Genomic DNA, 19,137 nt, shown 5'->3' on the forward strand with positions numbered 1-19,137 from the left:
TGTCTCTGTGGGTTTACTAACTGCCTCTGAGGGGTCCTCTATCCAGTATCACCTCTCGGTTCCCCTTGGTAGTGGGGCCCTCAGGTGACTTTGGCCATAAATCCCCCAGCTTTCCTGCATGCTCCTTCCCAGAGTCCTGCCTCTCCCAGCTGACCAACCTCTTACTGTCCGGCCTGTGGACCTCCGAGATCTCCTTTCTCACAGCCTCTGGTTCCTTGTGCACTGTGGTCAGCAGGCATGGACCACTTCCAACTACTGGGGCGGTAGGGCGGGTCTCCTTTTTCCCCTCCCATTGCGAGATCTTGTCCCGGATGCTGGCGCTGGTCTTCAGACCCGCTGGGGTCTTGTTGAGTTTGCTGCAGCCGACCAGTCCATGCTCCATGGTGGTCTGGGGGTCCGAGGTGGCTCTCCTGTGAGCCAGGATGGCGTCAGTGGTGTCTGTCCCGTCCACAGGGGAGACCAGGGGGGAGAAGGGCCGCTTGGAGGTGTCCCTGTCCCCACACACCACGTCTGGCCGCAGGGGGACCGCAGACGGAGCCTCCCCAACCTTCAAGCCGCAGCACTGGAGCCTGCACACATGCATAGGAACACACGCGCACACACACAGATTAGAGATGGCAGTGCCAAACCCATCCCAGACAAAAACAGGTGTAGACAAAGCACTGATCGTCGAGCTCAATTCTGGATTTCCACATAATATCTCTGTGTAAGTATGTTTAAAATTCCAAAATAGTCTAGGCTCTTCAGATATAAAATAACTGGCACTTGAATTTATGGAGTAAATAATTAGTAATTCTCGTAAAACAACAGTATGCGTTTCTGCACGATGAGTGGGTCGTGACTGTTTGAACGTGAGGTCAAAGTTCACAAGCAACAACCATTTCTGGGGGGGGAGGAAAGTGTACACAGCCAGGAGAGAGGCGGCAGAGAGCAGACGTGCATCTTTTCTAAACTAAAGCTGACCCACTAACTGACCTCTTGTTGGATCAAGGCCAGTTCATCAAATGATTTGGTTTTAAAACAAACAGAGGAAGCACAACCAATGACTGCAACTTTCGATGACATTGCTTTATTGTATATAGGAAAGGGAGAAATCAGCAATCTTGAGGGAAACCTAAAAGAAACGGCCAGTACAACTTCCCTTCGCTCCCTTAAACAATTTTGGAATGAGCAAGATAGAAGAGCAATTGTGAAAAACATGCAAATTATCTTGGTTTTAAAAGCTCTGACGACGGCCTTGAGGCCGATACGTAAAGCTTAATAAAGAGCAGTGAATATTATCAAGAGCAGTGTGGGGGTTTCTTCTTTTATCTCAGCTCAATCAACTGCTACCATGCACCTGCAACAAAGATCCCTCAGATGTGTGAGTGCCTTTTGAATAGTTCAAAAAAATTAATGCCTCTCCCTTCAGTTGAGGCTGTAGTTTTTATGAAGCAGCAGAGGACAAAAACTAGCTAGGTCAAACTGCAAAGCCAAGACAAAGTGGGAGGGGGAGGAACAGACAGACAGAGGGAGGGGAGGCAGAAGGGGATCAATAGGGTTCTTCTTCTTGGCAGGGAGAGGCCTGTTTCATAAAGAGAGCCTGGCTAAAAGCGGGGAACTATGGGAAGGCTGTTCTCACCCACAGACGAAGGGAGTAGGACGGTGAGGGTGGAGGGGGCCTTATGGGGCCGGAAGAGGGTTACAACAACCCTCTCTGGCCAGCTGAGCTAACAGAGCATGAGGAGACGGGAAGAGATAAGGGGAACGAGTTGAAGAGGAGTCTAATGAGGGGGGAAAATAGATCTGTTGCTTGGGACTTTTCCAGGTATGTTGGTATATCTTCAAGTTGTGAAATCTATAGCTTTTACATGCCAAAGAGGGGTGGGGATTCAAAACAAGGAAAGAAAAGAATGAATGCACTGCCATGTCGGGAAGATCTGTTGGTTAAAATGTTACCACAGATACAGTGGGGAGCTTACAGGGCTATAGGGCTTCACTCACCACTAGTGACAACAGGGTGACCAGTAACAGTATCCAGCTGGCAGATGGCAACCTCTGCCCTGCCGGCCCTCCATTGTGGGAGCACCACATGGGACAGTTGTGGTTGCCCTCGCCTATTTCTAAGGGGTTCCATGGAGTGGACTGTAAAATGTATACAGGAAGTAGTGCAATACATACCCGTTGACTGATTGGTAGACACAGTTGTCAGTGTTGGTACAGAGTAGCAGGGCCGTCCCACCAGTCATTGTGCTAGCAGCTGGCATCCTGGAATGACAGAGAAAGACAGTCAGACACAGAAGTATCCAGGTAGTAGAATTAGATTGCTATTGGTCTGTTAGAGGAGATCATTTGTGGATGACTTATTCTCCTCATGCAGCAAAAGGGTTGGAGTCGGACTGTCACACAGAGATATACGTAAACACTAAGAGTCAGACAGGCTAATGGGTATGCTATATACTGGTGGTTTTAAGCCTCCATCTGAGTTCTGTGAGCCTTGAAACGGCTGTAAATCAAAACCGCAGAAAGAGGAACAGACCTCACGGGTTGTGAGGAATCTCCCCAAACTGTAGATCCCTACTTGATTAGTAATTGGAGGATAAACTTGTAAATGATGCTTTAAATTATGTTGAACCCACAGAAGTTAACAGAGGACAGTCCATGTGGCACATGGGGGAATTTGCAGTATTTTCCATTCATGTAGCTTACCGTAATGCAATTAAGGCCTATTAGGAAAACATCAGCAACATTCCGACACAAAAGAAGCAGTATTCAGTTCAACTTGAGAGGAATGTTTTTCACTTGACAACCGATCACACAATCGATCCTCTTCACTGACTAACTACCTCTCCAAGAAGACCTGGAACGTGTTCAAGAGCAGTGCTGAAGCATTTTGTTTACCGTGTTACCCTCCATCAATCGTGGCTCCCCTCCCATTCTCCAGCTGACATTTTCCTCTGTACTTTATTACTCTAAAAACATAGTCAAAAGTAATGCACTATATAGGGAATATGGTGCCAATTGGGACACAGACTAGACAAGCACTCAACGACCAGGCCCATAAACGCTGGTCAAGCGTCCTGGCATGATTTGGCTCAGGGGACGCATCTGGGCAAACGCCTGTTAGCAGTTACTCAGACAGACTGCTGGACAGACGCACACGTCCCACACACACACACACACACACACACACACACACACACACACACACACACACACACACACACACACACACACACACACACACACACACACACACACACACACACACACATACATATATACACAGCTAGACAAAGCAGTTCCCATACCAACAGATGGGGGAATGTGCGTGTGACCTCACCCAGATGTGCTAGAGGGCTCCAGGGCATCCATGGGCCGTTAAACCATTTCCTGAGCACTGCCCACTCCAACAAACGCCCCCTCAACCCCCAATAAGCACACATTAGCTAACCCTGCTGCAACTCCTCACCCCAGCCCTCAGGACGCAGGGAATGCCTGCCCAGTCGGGCAATATGCCATACATTGCTGTCCCCTGAGTAGCTGAACAAGTCATTGAAGAAAATGTCCCAATTTGGCTGAATTACATAAAAGTTGTTGACTAGCTGAACTCTTCCTTGGCGGAGTCAACTGTGTAATTGGCCCAGTGGGTTCGTCCAGCGTTTTGAAACTGCACAGCTCAGGGGTTGTTTTTTTCCACTTCAGTGTTTAAGTATAACTTGACACTGGAGAAATTATGCTTTTGGCTGACAAACCTCTTACCGTAACCAAGTGCATTTTATCTGTCCGTCTCTATTTCTGTCTCTCTCTACTCCTCCAACCCGCTCTCCCCTTCTGGCGTCTGTTGGAGAAGTACTGGGCTATTCCCCCCCACAGAGAGGGAGAGGAGGGGTTTGCGTCAGGCCCTCGCCTGCAGGCTCAAATGACTTTCAGCTGAGCACTCTTCACACGTCTGAGGAGAAACATCAACCTCCCCCCTACCTTCCCTCGCTGCAGGACCATTTTTAAAAAACAGAAATCCAGTGGATAAGGGCTGGAACTTGTATGCATCCTCCAGAAAGATGAAGTGTAGCTTTACATTTAATTTATTTTCTGGGTCAGCAAGACGGGGGTGCGCGTCACCGAGGGAAAAGTGAGGGAGTGGAAGGAAAGGAGAGAGAAAATGGTGCGAGAGAGAAAAGAGGGAAGGAAAGTGGATATTGTGAATTGTAATACAAGAATAACGTTACACAGTGAAAAAGGTTGAGGCTTTCAGCTGTCATTCATCTTTGCGAGCCCCAGGGTGAAAGCAAAGTGCTGTTCTAGGAGCTCTGTGATGGAAAGCTGACTGCCTCGCTGCGACACTGCGTTCTCCACAGTTGAACGTGTTCCGTGGACTCAGTCCCACAACTCAAACTGAGGAACACTTAATTGTTGAGTGTAACTGACTGACCATTACAGGCTCCAGGTTTTCCAAACGAGTCAAAGCCTGGCACTACAGTAGCAGGCAGCTCCATATGATACACACCACCCCACCCCCCCCTTCACTCAATGTGACAGCCAATGAATCCGTATCTAGTAAAGTTGTAAATCTGACAGCGCTGCCAGGGAGTTTTATTGGGACCAAGCCCGTTACTGGGGTAACTAACTCCATTGGAGAGAGCGCGAGAGAGAGCCAGAGGGCCTTAGCCACCTCTTTGTCCCTAGCAGCCGTTAACCCTGACCCAGGAAGGGAGAGATGACAACCTCCACAATGATGTGGCCAAGGGACGCCATCTGCTCCGGCCAATAAAAACATCACAGGGAAATGTGACCCCACTGACCTTTGCTCTCTGACATCTGATTGGGGTGACAGCTGATGCACGCTGCGGCAGAGGAACTATGGGAATGAGCATTGTTCAGAAGGGTCTGGGACTGTTGATGTGTGAGAGAGGATCGATAGGACTGGCTGATAATGCCCAGACCTTGTCATCAAAACACATCAGTAAACCCCTGGCCCTGCAAGAAGACCAAAGCATAACGTGTGTGTGTGTGTGAGAGAGAGTGAGCTTTAGCCAGAGGGTCAGCAGCAGGGCATCAGGGCCCATCAGTTGCATAACAAACCCAACAGGACAGCAGGAGATTCCTATCAACAGATGGCTGGTCACTAGGTGTCTGGACACAGATACAGTTACATAAACACAGGGGTGAGCCAAGTACGAAACTGCAAAGGGGACAGTGTCACGGTAAGACAGGGAAGATGGTATGCGAATTTAAATATAGGGAAGTAGGGTCACAGTTATCATCTTTTTAGCATGTTTGTGCAAGATGTATTCACGTGTGTGTGGAAGAAATAAATGTGTTTGAGCATTGTAAGAGTGTGTGATACATTCACTGGTGCATGCGTGTCAAAAAGACAGGGAACAGAAGAGGAGCACAAGATGTGCTAAAGGAGGAGCAGGGGGACTATGACCATCTGCATTGATGCTATAAATCCCTGTTCCACAAAGACCTGTAGACAAACTGCTGTAACCCACACAAACACGCCACTGAGCCTGATACCGGGCCGGGGCTGGGTTCTGTGGACAATAGCAGCCCCACACTGATGGCCCTGGAAGCCTTTGACAGAGCCCCAAGGACCCTGGTTTGCTTTACATAGGACACTAACACAGCAGGATTCGCAACCTAGCTACAGCCGGGTCAAGGAAACAGACTAGCAAGCCCAGAGGAGGCACCACGACATTCCACAACAATAGGGCAGCTACAAACAATCCACTGTCGACTTCAGATTCCAGCTTTTCATGGCATCTGTGACTAAATAAGAGTCTGCATTCCTAGCCTTACAGCACCTCATGGCAAATTAGACATGGACTTGTCATTGTCACTCATTTTGTCAGTACCAGTATAAGTGGTGTGTTCATTGGTGCGGAATCAGCATTTATGACTTGATGTGATGGTGCTGAGGTCCAGTGCTGAGGTCCTGTGTGATCATTGGTGTCGTCGGTGTTGTCGTTGGTGGTGTGAGTGCTGAGGTCCTGTGTGGTCATTGGTGTTGTCAGTGCTGAGGTCCTGTGTGGTCATTCTTGTTGTCAGTGCTGAGGTCTTATGTAGTCATTCTTGTTGTCAGTGCTGAGGTCTTATGTAGTCATCGGTGTTGTCAGTGCTGAGGTCTTATGTAGTCATCGGTGTTGTCAGTGCTGAGGTCCTGTGCAGTCGTCGGTGTTGTCAGTGCTGAGGTCCATGGTGTGGTCAGAGTTTAGACCAGAGGCGGCTGGTGGGAGGAGCTATAGGAGGACAGACACATTGTAAAGACTGGAATGTAATTAATGGAACGGTATCAAATTCAAACATATGGAACCCCCATGTTGGCCTCCGTTCAATGAATTCCATTCCAGCCATTACAATGAGCCCATCCTATAGCTCCTCCCACCAGCCTCCTCTGCTTTAGACCTGGTATTATCAGTGTCAGTTCTGTTGTCAATGTGAATTCTTGAATGTCAGTAGTGTTGTCAGTAGTACTGTCAGTGATAAGTCTTGCTGTTGTGAACAGTGTTGCAGATCTCTGAGCTGTGGAGGCCTGCAAGCCGCTCCTCACAGCTGCATCTCAGAAAGACATGACATCACCCGTCTTCTAAGGGAGCCTCCGGAATGGGGGAGCGCTCAGTCATTTCCACATACCTAAAAAGGACAAGTCACCCACGGCGGCCCCAGATATCACAGCTAGCAAGAAGGGACGCTACGCCAAAGAGTGATTGTCCAGGATGATGATTCACCACAAGTGGTTAAACTCAAATTACTACTTCATGCCCAAGGAGAAAGGACTACAGTCCTTCAGAAAGGTAGCAAAGCAGCAGATGGCGAGAGCTGCTCAAAACTGCAGCAGAGAATTTAAGTGCAGGAGGCTCTGATTAAATTTCTCGCTCTCCCTGTATGGCTAAGTATAGAGCTGTGTCTATCCCCACACAGTGTGGTTTGCTTTAACAAATGCTAAAGCCTCGTCTGCAATCAATTGAATGCACCACTTCACATTTAGCAAGCTCTCTGCGGAACAGCAAACTTTGCAGACTCTCGCCCTCCCTTTTCCCTCGCTGTTGGAGAGCAAGATGATGAGAGCTGGAGGGAGGGAGAGAGAGAGAGAGAGAGAGAGAGAGGGAGGAATTTATTTTTACTCTGAAGGAACTTCCAGAGTATGCCAGAGGTAATGCTAAGCCAATTTGTTGTCAGCCCTGCTGCAGGATGTTGTAGGGACCCAGGCCAGATATGAAACAATGTGGCAGTTCAAATTATGTGCTAGGGATTTCACCTGCTCACATGCTGACTTGACCTGCTTCAGTCTGACAAAGATTCATGAGAAAGAAGAGGGGGGTGGGGGAGACATGAAGGCTGTATGGAGGGAAGGAGGGTTTGGCAAATGAACAATGGAATATTATCTAGGCTCAGCAGTAAGTCTCTCTCTTTCTCTCCCTCTCTTTCCTCTCTCTCTTCCCTCCTCCACTGCCTGTCCTGGGTCCCAGCCTCTTTCCCATGCTGATTCCATAGCAGGGGTCTGGCTAGCAGCCAAGCAGGTCGACCGTGTGTGCAACAGGCCTCTGGACTTCGCTCCCGGTCCTTCCCCCTCTCCCTTATTTTATCACCCGTTTCCCTCTCGCTCACCATCTCTCTCCCGTGCTCACTTTCTCTGTTGCTCACTCTCTCCCTTGCAATTATCCCCTAGCTCCAACCGTCTCTGCATTTCTTCACTGGATGTAGTAAACATCCCTATCAGGCGACCCATGGGAACCCAGAGCGAGTAGACACACAGGGGCCGCCCTGCTGCCCACGTCCCGTCCAGGCCCAGCGGGACTCCCCCTAGCATGGCGTGCCTCTGCTCAGCCACGTCGCCTTGCCCCTCTTCCTCCATTGTTAGCCGTTGGGAAAGGATGGCCAGCAGACAGAAACAAAACGGGGTTAGCCACAGAATGAGACAGGAACTCAAGGGGATACCACAAACAATTAATTGTATCAATCCAATCTAAAAATAACCTTGACATGTATTGTCATGCATTTTTCACACCCAAGTATAGCATTTCTTGTTATTGTATGTTTGTATACAACTGTAAGTAGTTGCTTCCAAGCCAAGGGTTTGTACCGTCTACCCCACAAAGGACTGTAGGAATGAATTAAATATGACCACAATGGGTCCCCAATTGCAAACCTCACAGGATATACAGTAATTATGGTGCATGACCACAGGGTTACCACGGCTACTCAGAAACCGCTTACTGTTCTGGGTAAACACTATGACAAACATTTGTCTTGTTTGCCCTTGTGTTTTTTTTTATGACAGTCATACAGACAGAGAAAGTGTGAATGGCAGGATGTGGGTTAAGGGTACTATTGCCTGTGCCCTCTCCATCCCACCTCACTGTGGTGTAGGCAGATAAACTGTGAAAACCGAGAACTCTTTTGACAGTTCCTCTGCCTTTCACCACAGTAAGTCCACTGTTCTACTCTAGGGCGGAAACAGGAAGCACCAGTCTTTATGGAAACGACCTTACTCCGATCCACCTGTCAGAGTGGAGATTGTAAATGGGGTGAAAACCCCACAGCACGCCGATCGGAAACCGCAGCAAGCCTTTAATAGTAAGGGCTTTCCTTCTCTTCCCAGTGAAACCCATTCCACTGACGTTGCAAATGGTGTGGCTAGCATGTTAACGATCTGCTTACGGCCTAGCAGTGATTCGACCAGGCTCCAGAACCAGAGGTTTAGGGTGAAGCTACTGACACCGCAGTCTGGAAAGCAGAAAGACATTCTCACTAAGAAACTGGTGTGGTTACTTTTAAGGAGGTTGACAGTTGTTGGACTGGGCTCAACTCAACTATGGAAAGAGTAACCTTGAGAGCAGACGAGAAGAGGCGAGAATAGAATAAGGGAGAAGACAGCAGAACAGAGAAGAGCAAAATAATATAAGTGAAGCGAAGGAGAAGATGAATCAATGAGCAGTGAGGGAGGCAGAGGAGTAAACGATCACCATTCAACCCATCTGGAAAGAAGGATCAGATTTCAACAGCACACTACTCCTCCATACTCCCTTCATCCCCTCCTCTACAGACCTGTCTTCCCCTCCTCCTCACAGGAAGAGACTCCTACATGTGCTGCCCCTCAACCCAATCTGCTACCAATTACCCTGCTGGCTCCACTGACCATGGCCTATGCCAGCTAATCTCGAAGCCTGCTTTACTGAGAACAGCTAGCTACCGCTATATTAAATGATCCAAGCCTGCTCTACTGAGAACAGCTAACTAGCTAGCTACCACTATATTAAATGATCCAAGCCTGCTCTACTGAGAACAGCTAACTAGCTACCACTATATTAAATGATCCAAGCCTGCTCTACTGAGAACAGCTAACTAGCTACCACTATATTAAGTGATCCAAGCCTGCTCTACTGAGAACAGCTAGCTAGCTACCACTATATTAAGTGATCCAAGCCTGCTCTACTGAGAACAGCTAGGATCCAAGCCTTCTTTAAGGTGGCAGGTAGCCTAGCTATTAAGAGTGTGGAGCTAGTAACCGAAAGGTTGCTGGTTCAAATCCCTGAGCAGACTAGGTGAAAAATGTGCCCTTGAGCAAGGCACTTAACCCTAATCACTCTGGATAATTGCATTTGCGAAATGACTAAAATGTAAATAGTTACAACTTTGGCATATACTAGCTGATCCAAACCTGCAGAGCTTTCTGAATAAAGCTTCAACTTTGGTCTGAATTAGTTCATCATCCAAGCCTGCTGAATACCATAAACTCCAATCTTCATAGCTGATCCAAGCCTGCTCGTGTTCACTTCATCAGACCTCTTCAGAGTGGTCTTCTCTAGATGCACAACAATCAGAAAGTCTTGCACAACATCCATCGAGCCATACTGTAAGCAAAAATGCAACATGCATACAGCTGCAATAAATCAACCAGTGACAGATTAAGTCAGGCCATTAACTATTAGACTTGCTAAAAAAAAGCAGCTCTGGAAATGAGTCTCCTGTGTGTAGCTGAAGTGTTGGCTAAGGGTTTCACAGGGTGAGGAATACGCTATGTAGCAACAGAAAATATGCAACACACACACACACACACACACACCACAGCCGATGAAGCTAGATGAGGTTTCACCTTGTCCTCAACCACAATGATAAGGGGTGAGAACATGTCTTGTACTTCAGTTAATGCTTGTATCTGTTATTGGAACACCAAAACCTGTCGACTCCAGAAAGGAAATGTGCTATTCATTAACCCAAGATCGAACAGCTGATGGAAAAAATAGTTTTATTCACAAGGAACGGTCTCATGAAATAAGTTTAGCGTTTCTTTATGACTTGAACACTGCTGGTCTTGAATAGGCCTCAGTGTATATGGACCCTTTGCAATGCACTTGTTCACTTATTCTCTGGTCCCGGATCATATTTGTCCTCCTAGCCAGTCTCTCCCAAATGAGCTCGCTGCCAAATTCTCCTTCTCTTCCTGTTTTCACCCGCATTTCTGGGGTTCCGCCTAAGAATTCCCTGCAGAGAGCTCCCGATCCCATCCCCGCACGCCTGTGCAAGAACAGATTTGTATAATTCCCTTGCTGCTCCCAGAGGAATGGTGTGAGGCGAGAGCTTGGGAAAATGGTCTCCCAGAGACAAAACTCCACAGCACAGCGGAACAGACACTTTTGACCCCCACACACCCAAAGACCGGCAACTGTGAGCCTAAGCCAAGAGAGAACTCAAGATACAAAACCTAAAATGAAACAGAGTGTAAAGACAAGCGAGAACTCAAGAGAAAACCTAACTGAAAGAGAGTTATGCTGCAGTCAGTATGATCTTGTTGGAGACAGACACTGCAAGTGATGCGTTTCTGCATGATCAAAGATGCCAGGGTCTCTCGAGCCATGCTCATTTCGTTTTTACACCTGGGTGAATCTCCAGGCATTCTTTGAATTCTCAGAAGTGAATCTAATTGTCAGAACCATTATTATCTCTGTTTCTCTTTTCTAAGGTTTAGTTTGAAAATAGCAACTTTACATTTTAATTGGACTAGGAGGATTCAATCTTTTTAACTCTAAGACACAAATGTTTGAGAATGGTGCTATTAAAATGCCCCCACAAAAATCACCAAACAAGATGGTATATTCCACTAATTGCAACATCTGAGGAGAGCCTACAGTAGGCTACATGTTTTGGGGGTTATTGGGTTGCCTTTGGGGGTTCCCATTGTCAGACCCTGTGGCCATATTATACACACACAACAAGGCAAATATGTGCTGGAATATTTTCCACCTTCACTGTAAACGCAGAGCAGAGCATGGCCACAGCAGCCAAAGTCAATGAGCAGTGTCCTCGGTGAGTGACCCTCTGGATAGAGTTGCCAGCTCCGCTTCCAAACGAGAACATGCCCAATACGCCAACTCTCCCTCTACGATGATGGAAGGGACTGAAGCCCTGTGAGTGAGTGTGAGAGACTGCCAGTGAAGACGCAGGCTATGGAGTTGCCCAGGGAGAGCCAACAACACTGGGGTTTGGATGGGTCACATCATGACTGGTTAGCTCTTCTACCCCAAACCTAACAGGGCACCGTACAGGCTTAGCTGACTAGGCGTCATTTCCCCTGGTACACCACACCTCCCTATACTGAAGTTGCTCTATGTAAACAAAACAGAAGAGAAGGGATAGTCCTGTCCATGTCTTGTTAAATGATCTAATTGAGATCACAGCACCAACAGTTTCCCCACAGCCACAGTCAGTGTTCCACTAGATGCATGTTTTAATACAGCAAATGAGGCACTGAGGAATTTAACCGGCTACACTGGCCTGACAGATTAATATGAGCAACAGCTCGCAAGCACAGGTTTTGGATGGTGTGTGTGTGGGGTGTGGGCTACAGCATAAATGGTGGTGGGGGGGCTTTGATAATGACTAAAGTGTTAACCCTCTCCCTACCTCTCAGACAATACACCAGAGCCCCAAGAAATCCTGGACATCAGCAATTCCTTCACTAGCAACTAGATTTGCAAATTTTGGGGAATATTCAGAGGTGGAAACTTTGTGGGAATATGAGAATTAACTTAAATGTATGCAAATTAATATTAATACCATTTACATGCTGAGGTTGTGTGTATTGGCTATATTTACCATATATGGAGACAGAAACAAACATTTTACATTACCAATTGCAAATTATTAAATCCTTTCCATAGAAATAAAAAACGATTTAGTTACGAATTTAACTTTAATTAAATGAGTTGACTTCACATGGGATGATTTCACTGAACAACAAAAGGGACTATTGAATGATCCCCAATGATCCATCACATCTCCCAAAAACGTTTTCAACATACATCTGTAAAATGATAGTCTAGAAACTAAAGCTTTGGTTGTCTTCCTCTTAAGCTTCCATGTCTTCTCCCTGGACCTCCTCAATGTCCACCTCTTGAACATCTGACTCTGAGGCCTCATCTTCACTGTCACTTTCCAACCTTGTTGAGGATGGCTCATTGTCAGGCTCAGAGTCTCAAATTTGCCCGGATGGTCACCAATTTTTCAACCCTTGTATTGGTCAGCCTGTTGCGTGCTTTGGTGTGTGTGTTCCCAAACAAGGACCAGTTGCGCTCTGAGGCGGCTGATGTTGGTGGGATTTGGAGGATGATGGAGGCAACAGGGGAAAGAGCCTCAGATCCACAAAATCCCTTCTACCAGGAGGCTGATGAGATATGTTGGCACGACTGCCATATTGCATCTCCATCCCAAAGCCCTTGCTTGGAAGTGTACTTCGCCAGACTGCCAAGAACCTTGCCCTCATCCAGGCAAGACACCATAACCCTTGTTGAGCTCTGCACCAGACAGGATGCTCTTGCCAGCATACTTGGGGTCCAACATGTACGCTGCGGCATGTATGGGCTTCAGGCAGAAGTATTCACGCTTTTTGATGCATTTCAGAACTGCAGTTTCCTCTGCTTGGAGCAACAGTGATGTGGGCAGGGCAGTACGGATTTCTTCTCTTATGTCTGCAAGTAGAGTCTGAACTTCAGACAGGATGGCATCGTCTCCCTCAATCTATGCTATAGGTATCAGGAGTGTCACGCTCTCCCAAAATATATAATCCAGGAGGATCCTCATGATGTGGCTGTCCATATCGGCAGACTGTGATATGGCCATTTCTTGGAGAGACTCCTTCCCCTCCAGGAGACTGTCAAACATGATGACAACACCACCCCAATGGGTGTTGCTGGGCAGCTTCATTGTGGTGCTTTTATTCTTCTCACTTTGCTTGGTGGGGTAGATTGCTGCTGTAACTTGATGACCCTTCACATACCTAACCATTTCCTTGGCTCTCTTGTAGAGTGTATCCATTGTTTTCAGGACCATGATGTTCTTGAGGAGCAGATTCAATGCATGAGCAGCACAGCCAATGGGTGTGATGTGAGGGTAGGACTCCTCCACTTTAGACCAAGCAGCCTTCATGTTCGCAGCATTGTCTGTCACCAGTGCAAATACCTTCTGTGGTCCAAGGTCATTGATGACTGCCTTCAGCTCATCCGCAATGTAGAGACCGGTGTGTCTGTTGTCCCTTGTGTCTGTGCTCTTGTAGAACACTGGTTGAGGGGTGGAGATGTAGTTAATTATTCCTTGGCCACGAACAGTCGACATTGCCTGTGAGCATCAGAGGTGAACCAGTTGTATACACAGCTCGAGCAAGACATTCATCAGCATTTCTCTGACTACGTTCCTCCATTGAGTAAAAAAAAAAACTGCTCATTCCAGGAGGACCATGAGCTGTTGTTATCGATAAGGTGTCTGATTCATCATTTTCACCTTGAATAGAAGTAGATGGACTTTTGTAAGAGGTTGCTTGCTGTGAGCACTGAGGGAACGTTATGCACTTGGCCAGATGATTCTGTATCTTTGTTGCATTCATCACATATGATTTGGCATAGTATTCGCAAATGTACACAGCTTTTCCCTCTACATTAGCTGCAGTGAAATGTCTCCACACATCAGATAGTGCCTGTGACATTTTCCTGTAAAGATGAGAAAAAAAAGAGTAAAAGAAAAAAAAATACAATTCCATGTACAGATAAATAGGTAAGCAGTTAGATTACAACAACTCCTTTGTAAGATACATGTTATAAATTGAAGCATGTATGGAAACCGGTGTATTAACACTCCTCAGTTAGCAGGCTCAAGTAAGCTAAAACCCACATGGTAGCAAAAACTAGCAGAAATTGTTAAGTTAGAAATGATTTAAACACACTGCTGTAGGCTACTATTTAACAACAAAATCATGTCATAAAATATATTCACCCCACCCAGTATTGTAATCAAAATGTACCAGAAAGCATGTAGTCCTTGGCTCAGACAGTGTAGTAGTGTGGGCTCAATAGCATCTCATTAGTGTGCAAGATCTTGAGAATCAGCTGTACATGTGATGGAAGAGTACACTGTGCATGCAGAGGGCTGCAATTCCATTGAATTGTGGATAGTTTAACCAAAATATGCCACAAGACCTAGAATTGTCTTGTGCATCCCACAAAAAAAAGATTCACTGTTATAAGATAAATTCATAAAGTCAAGCAAAATTCCCCAAATCCAGAGCTTAAGTTCCCATGGAAAATTTCCGGAAGTTTATCAGAAAGTTTCCGACCCTTTGAAACCCCTACTAGCAATGCAGGACACATTCTGGCTGCGTCACCATGGTAACCACAGCAGCTTGTCAATGGCAGCAGTCTGAAGGCCCCAGTTGGGTCCTTGGCCACTGGGGGTGCTTGGTAGAGTGCCTGTAGAAAGCTGGTTCCTGTAAGAGGGTGGAGAAATGACTGTCCTCCTCCAAGACGTGCTGTCACTGTTCTATGTTCAGGATAATGGACCTCTGGTGAGAGGGGACAGATGTCACACACTCACACTACAAATGCATCTCAGCGTGCGAATAGACAGCTTGATCTGTCATTGACTAAGTCCCAGCACGCAAAATGTATGACTTCTCCAGTTGGCCCAGCACTGCTTTGAGTCAACACATCTGATTCCCTGAGATCCATTTATCCAATACAACATGGTTTCCAAACCAGCTGAGATTTAATTGTGACAAATGACAGTTGTCACGATACTAAACATCTGGCTTCTGAGTTCACTGAAAAAGAGACTAACAATGTCTCTACATATTGGGAAAACATACTCCAAACATCTAAGATTTTAAGACCGAGCACTTTCATTTGCCTTTTGGTTGTGTCTGTATGCATGACTATCTATGCATGAGTGTGTATGAATGGCTGAGTAAGTGCATGGCTGGGAAAGCACACCTACAAAGCAGAGCATCAAACAGCAGTCATCATTCTGTTAGTCTCTCTCGCCACTCCAGAGAATGTAAACAGCTTACCAATCAAACAGGCCGTTGTTGCGTCTGATAACAGAAAACAAGGGGTTCTGGCTCTCCACCAGTCATGCGGACTTACTGCAGGATTATAGGCTTCAGTACCACGTCACAAACTACCACAGTCCTTCTCACCACAGAACTACAAGACACTCAATACAGCACAACATAGCGCCGCGGTAAAGAATGGAAGAATGTTGCATGTGATAGCACTTCTAGTCGACTGAACTAAAGCGCCAATCAAGACTTAGATTTCTTCACGAAGGAACAGCAAGAGTCGTGTCTGACGGAACGTCAGTTTTGAACGTTCCTCAGTTTAGTGTTTTTTTAAGTTAGGTAGAAAGCTAATAGAACATTACACAACAGAAGAACGTCAGGATCAGGAGGAGGTCAGAACCTCATTGAATTAAAGAGGATGACTGATAGTCCTGTAAGAACTCGGGAGAGGTTCCTGGTAAACTGTATGGCATGGCATCACACAGAGCTTCCTCTGTCTCTTACGGTCACCCCAACTCCACCCAAATGCCCCCTCCCTTAACCCTAATTCACACCAACTAACATTAGGTTTTCATTGAGTTCAGCTTTCCTTGAGGAAGGCCCGATCCAAAATGTTGGTCGAGACAGTGATTAATATGCAACAGTATCAATATTGTGAACTTGATTTGTGGGCACTCGACTCCTCCAACCACCTTACAATTTCCACCAACAAATTTATATCACAATAAACTCCTACTTCACCACTACACTCTTAGAAAAAAAAGGTGCCATCTAAAACCTAAAAAGGTGTCACGACTTCCGCCGAAGTCGGTCCCTCTCCTTGTTCGGGCGGCGTTCGCCGGTCGACGTCACCGGCCTTCTAGCCATCGCCGATCCACTTTTCATTTTCCATTTGTTTTGTCTTTGTTTTACACACCTGGTTTCAATTCCCCAATTACATGTTCATTATTTGGTCTTTGTGCGTGATTGTTTTATGTATGTTCGGTCTGTTATTGTGGGCTCGGTATTACGACATGTTATTGGAATATTTGAGTAAAGTTACTTGTGTTACTCATCTCTGCTGTCCTGCGCCTGACTCCTCTGCACCAGCTACACCCAGACCACTACAAAAGGGTTCTTCAGCTGTCCCCATAGGAGAACCTTTTTTGGTTCCAGGTAGAACTCTTGGGTTCAATGTAGAACCTTTCCACAGAGGGCTCTACAAGGAACCGAAAGGGTTATACCAGGAACCAGAAAGGGTTCTCCTATGTGGACAGCCGAAGAACCCTTTTTTCTAAGAGTGTAGATTTCCTCTAATGACAGCTATAATGAAAAGCCAACAAAGAGCTACCTTCCCCAGAGAGTGAGTGAGATGCACAGCCAGTCCCTTGGGGATGTTTCTTTCTGCCACCGACTCCCAACAATACAGAGACTCTACACTGGCTGGATGAAGAGCTGCCATTGTTTCTAGAGCTGAAGAATGTCTCACCTCACTTATCTACTTATCCACTCTGCGCCTCTCTCCCCCCCTACTCATCCGCTCTACTCTAGAAGCTGGACTGGAATACACATATTTCCCTCCATTACCCTCATCTCACCAAAACATCTCTCCTGCCCTTTGCTCATTTCATATATAGGTAGATGAGAGCTGACACCCATTATAACTATTCTTACTGCACGGTTTTTAGTAGGCTGACACGCACATGCATGCACGCCTGTCTTCCTAGGTATTCTAACATGGTTCTGTATAACGGAATTGGTGCAGCAGTATGATTAATTGACAGCCTACTTGAACAACATTCAAAACACACTTTAGCCGGAGCAGACCGTAATTGAATATTGCTCAAATAAAACAGAGATCTGAAGTATCTTCAGATGTGCTTTTGCATATATTTGTATTTTGATAGCACATGTGCACACACACACACACACACACACACACACACACACACACACACACACACACACAGTACCGCATCCAAACACAAAATGCATGTGCGCTCAAACGCACACAAGTTAACAAAACCGACACACTATAAATTACCTATAGTCCAAAATGTACATTAAATACTTAGTCAGTAAAACACACAAAACCCACATTAACACACTTAAATATGTTACTGGTTCAGTCCCATAGTAAAAATAAAAAAAGTTCAAACAGATTCACAGAAAATACAAAACAAAATCTTTGAAACCAAAAAGCATACACATTAAACACAAGTTAATCTTATTTTGCCATACCTTTCTCAGCTGGATGAGCCCTGTAGAAGTGCTCTGTCATTTTGTGAAATCGGACACTGACAGCATCCACTGGTATGACTTCCTTCAAAGCAAAATTGCCTTTTTCCCCTTTCTCCTCTGGTTTTACTCCCCTGCTTCTGAGCTGCACTCCCACTTAGCATAGACCCTGCCCCTTCTTCCCAAGCAGAAAAAGAGCTTCTCCAAGATTCTCCACAAACTTGTTTGAAAAAGGACAAGTCAAGGCAGTCCCTCCCCTTTCAGCCTTCAGGTTGAAATGTTTTCAGTTATTCTGTCCTTTTGCCTTCTCTCACTCACACACACATACTCTCTGTCTATATTCTCTTTCAATGAATTTGCCGCTCTCTCTTTCTCAAACTTTTCCCACCCCTCCTTCTCTCATGATCCCCCTCCCTTTTCTGCCTTTCTCCCTCACTCTAGTACCGCCCTCCTTTTCCATCATCAGCTCAGCCCACACCCCCAAGCCCCCACAGCTGTACTAACCTGCAGCTGGCTGGGCGATTGGAGCCCCAGTTGCTGTGGAAACGGAGTGTCCTGCTCAGAAGCGGAATGGAGCAGGAAGGGGCAAAACTGAGCATAACCGAATACTTAAATAAGGGCCTCCTCCGGGAGCCAATTAAAAGTTCTGAAGGGCCTCTCTTCCTCTCTCTGAGAGGATAGTGGGGGCTTTGCTTTCCTGACCTCCACTGACTTTATCTCTGAAAGTAGCTTTTATTTACTGACCAGTCCACAAACCACCCAATAGAACAACAGCAATGTGTTTTGTTAGCTACAGATGGCCCCTTGTACCTCTGCCCTTAGATGGCATGACAATGTATTGGTTGATTTCTAATTATTCACTAATTACAGGTGACTTAAAGGGATAGTTCACCCAAATTACATATTGCTTTCCTTACCCTGTAAGCAGTCTATGGAAAAGGCATGACAGCAATCCATGCTTTGGTTTAGTTTCCCTGGCACTGTTTCCACATGCTAACTTTTTTGCATTTGTGGCACAAAACCTACTCAAGTCATGGGACCGATATTAGCATTTGTACAAATACAAGTTACACGTGAGTCTGACATCTTGATGACAACTAGGCTAACAAAGGCAAAGGAGTGTATTGTTATTGTATCAGTAAATAATAAATACTTGTGTGGTTATAGTCTCTCTGGGTTCACACAGAGAGTTTAATGAGTTGAACAAGACTACCTCACCCTACTAGGCTACCCTTCAGAAATATCTGTGACTCCAACTGTCTTGAACCAGTGCTGATCTATTGCCTGTGAACTCATCTCTGCAAAAGAAGCCTACGTTTATTTGTATTTCAATAAGTTTTGTTGTTGGTATAGTCTGTCAAGGGGAATTTTAGTAAAGTATTTTCATACTAGCACTCACTTTTCTGATAACTTCTTTGAGGAAAAATGTCCTTACTACAACTGTAATATGTGGTTGTCTCACCTAGCTATCTTAAGATGAATGCACTAACTGCATCCAATTTGCATACCACCCCAACAGATCGACAATCTCAATCGCACTCCACACCGCCCTTTCTCACCTGGACAAAAGGAACACCTATGTGAGAATGCTGTTCATTGACTACAGCTCAGCG

At 46.0% G+C, this 19,137-nt stretch overlaps 1 protein-coding gene across 1 annotated transcript; it reads right to left on the reverse strand.

Annotated features, from left to right (window-relative positions):
• Positions 1 to 16: 16 nt before the first annotated feature.
• Positions 17 to 17,938, reverse strand: LOC123724452 (uncharacterized). The gene is made up of 3 exons (XM_045688131.1): positions 17,528 to 17,938; positions 2,161 to 2,247; positions 17 to 569 (listed from the first exon to the last, which is right to left on the reverse strand). Exons 2-3 carry the CDS (start codon positions 2,244 to 2,246, stop codon positions 17 to 19), a joined length of 639 nt encoding a protein of 212 aa, XP_045544087.1. The 5' UTR covers position 2,247; positions 17,528 to 17,938.
• Positions 17,939 to 19,137: the final 1,199 nt, after the last annotated feature.

Source organism: Salmo salar, chromosome ssa10, assembly GCF_905237065.1.
Source record: "Salmo salar chromosome ssa10, Ssal_v3.1, whole genome shotgun sequence".
Classification (NCBI taxonomy): Eukaryota; Metazoa; Chordata; class Actinopteri; order Salmoniformes; family Salmonidae; genus Salmo; species Salmo salar.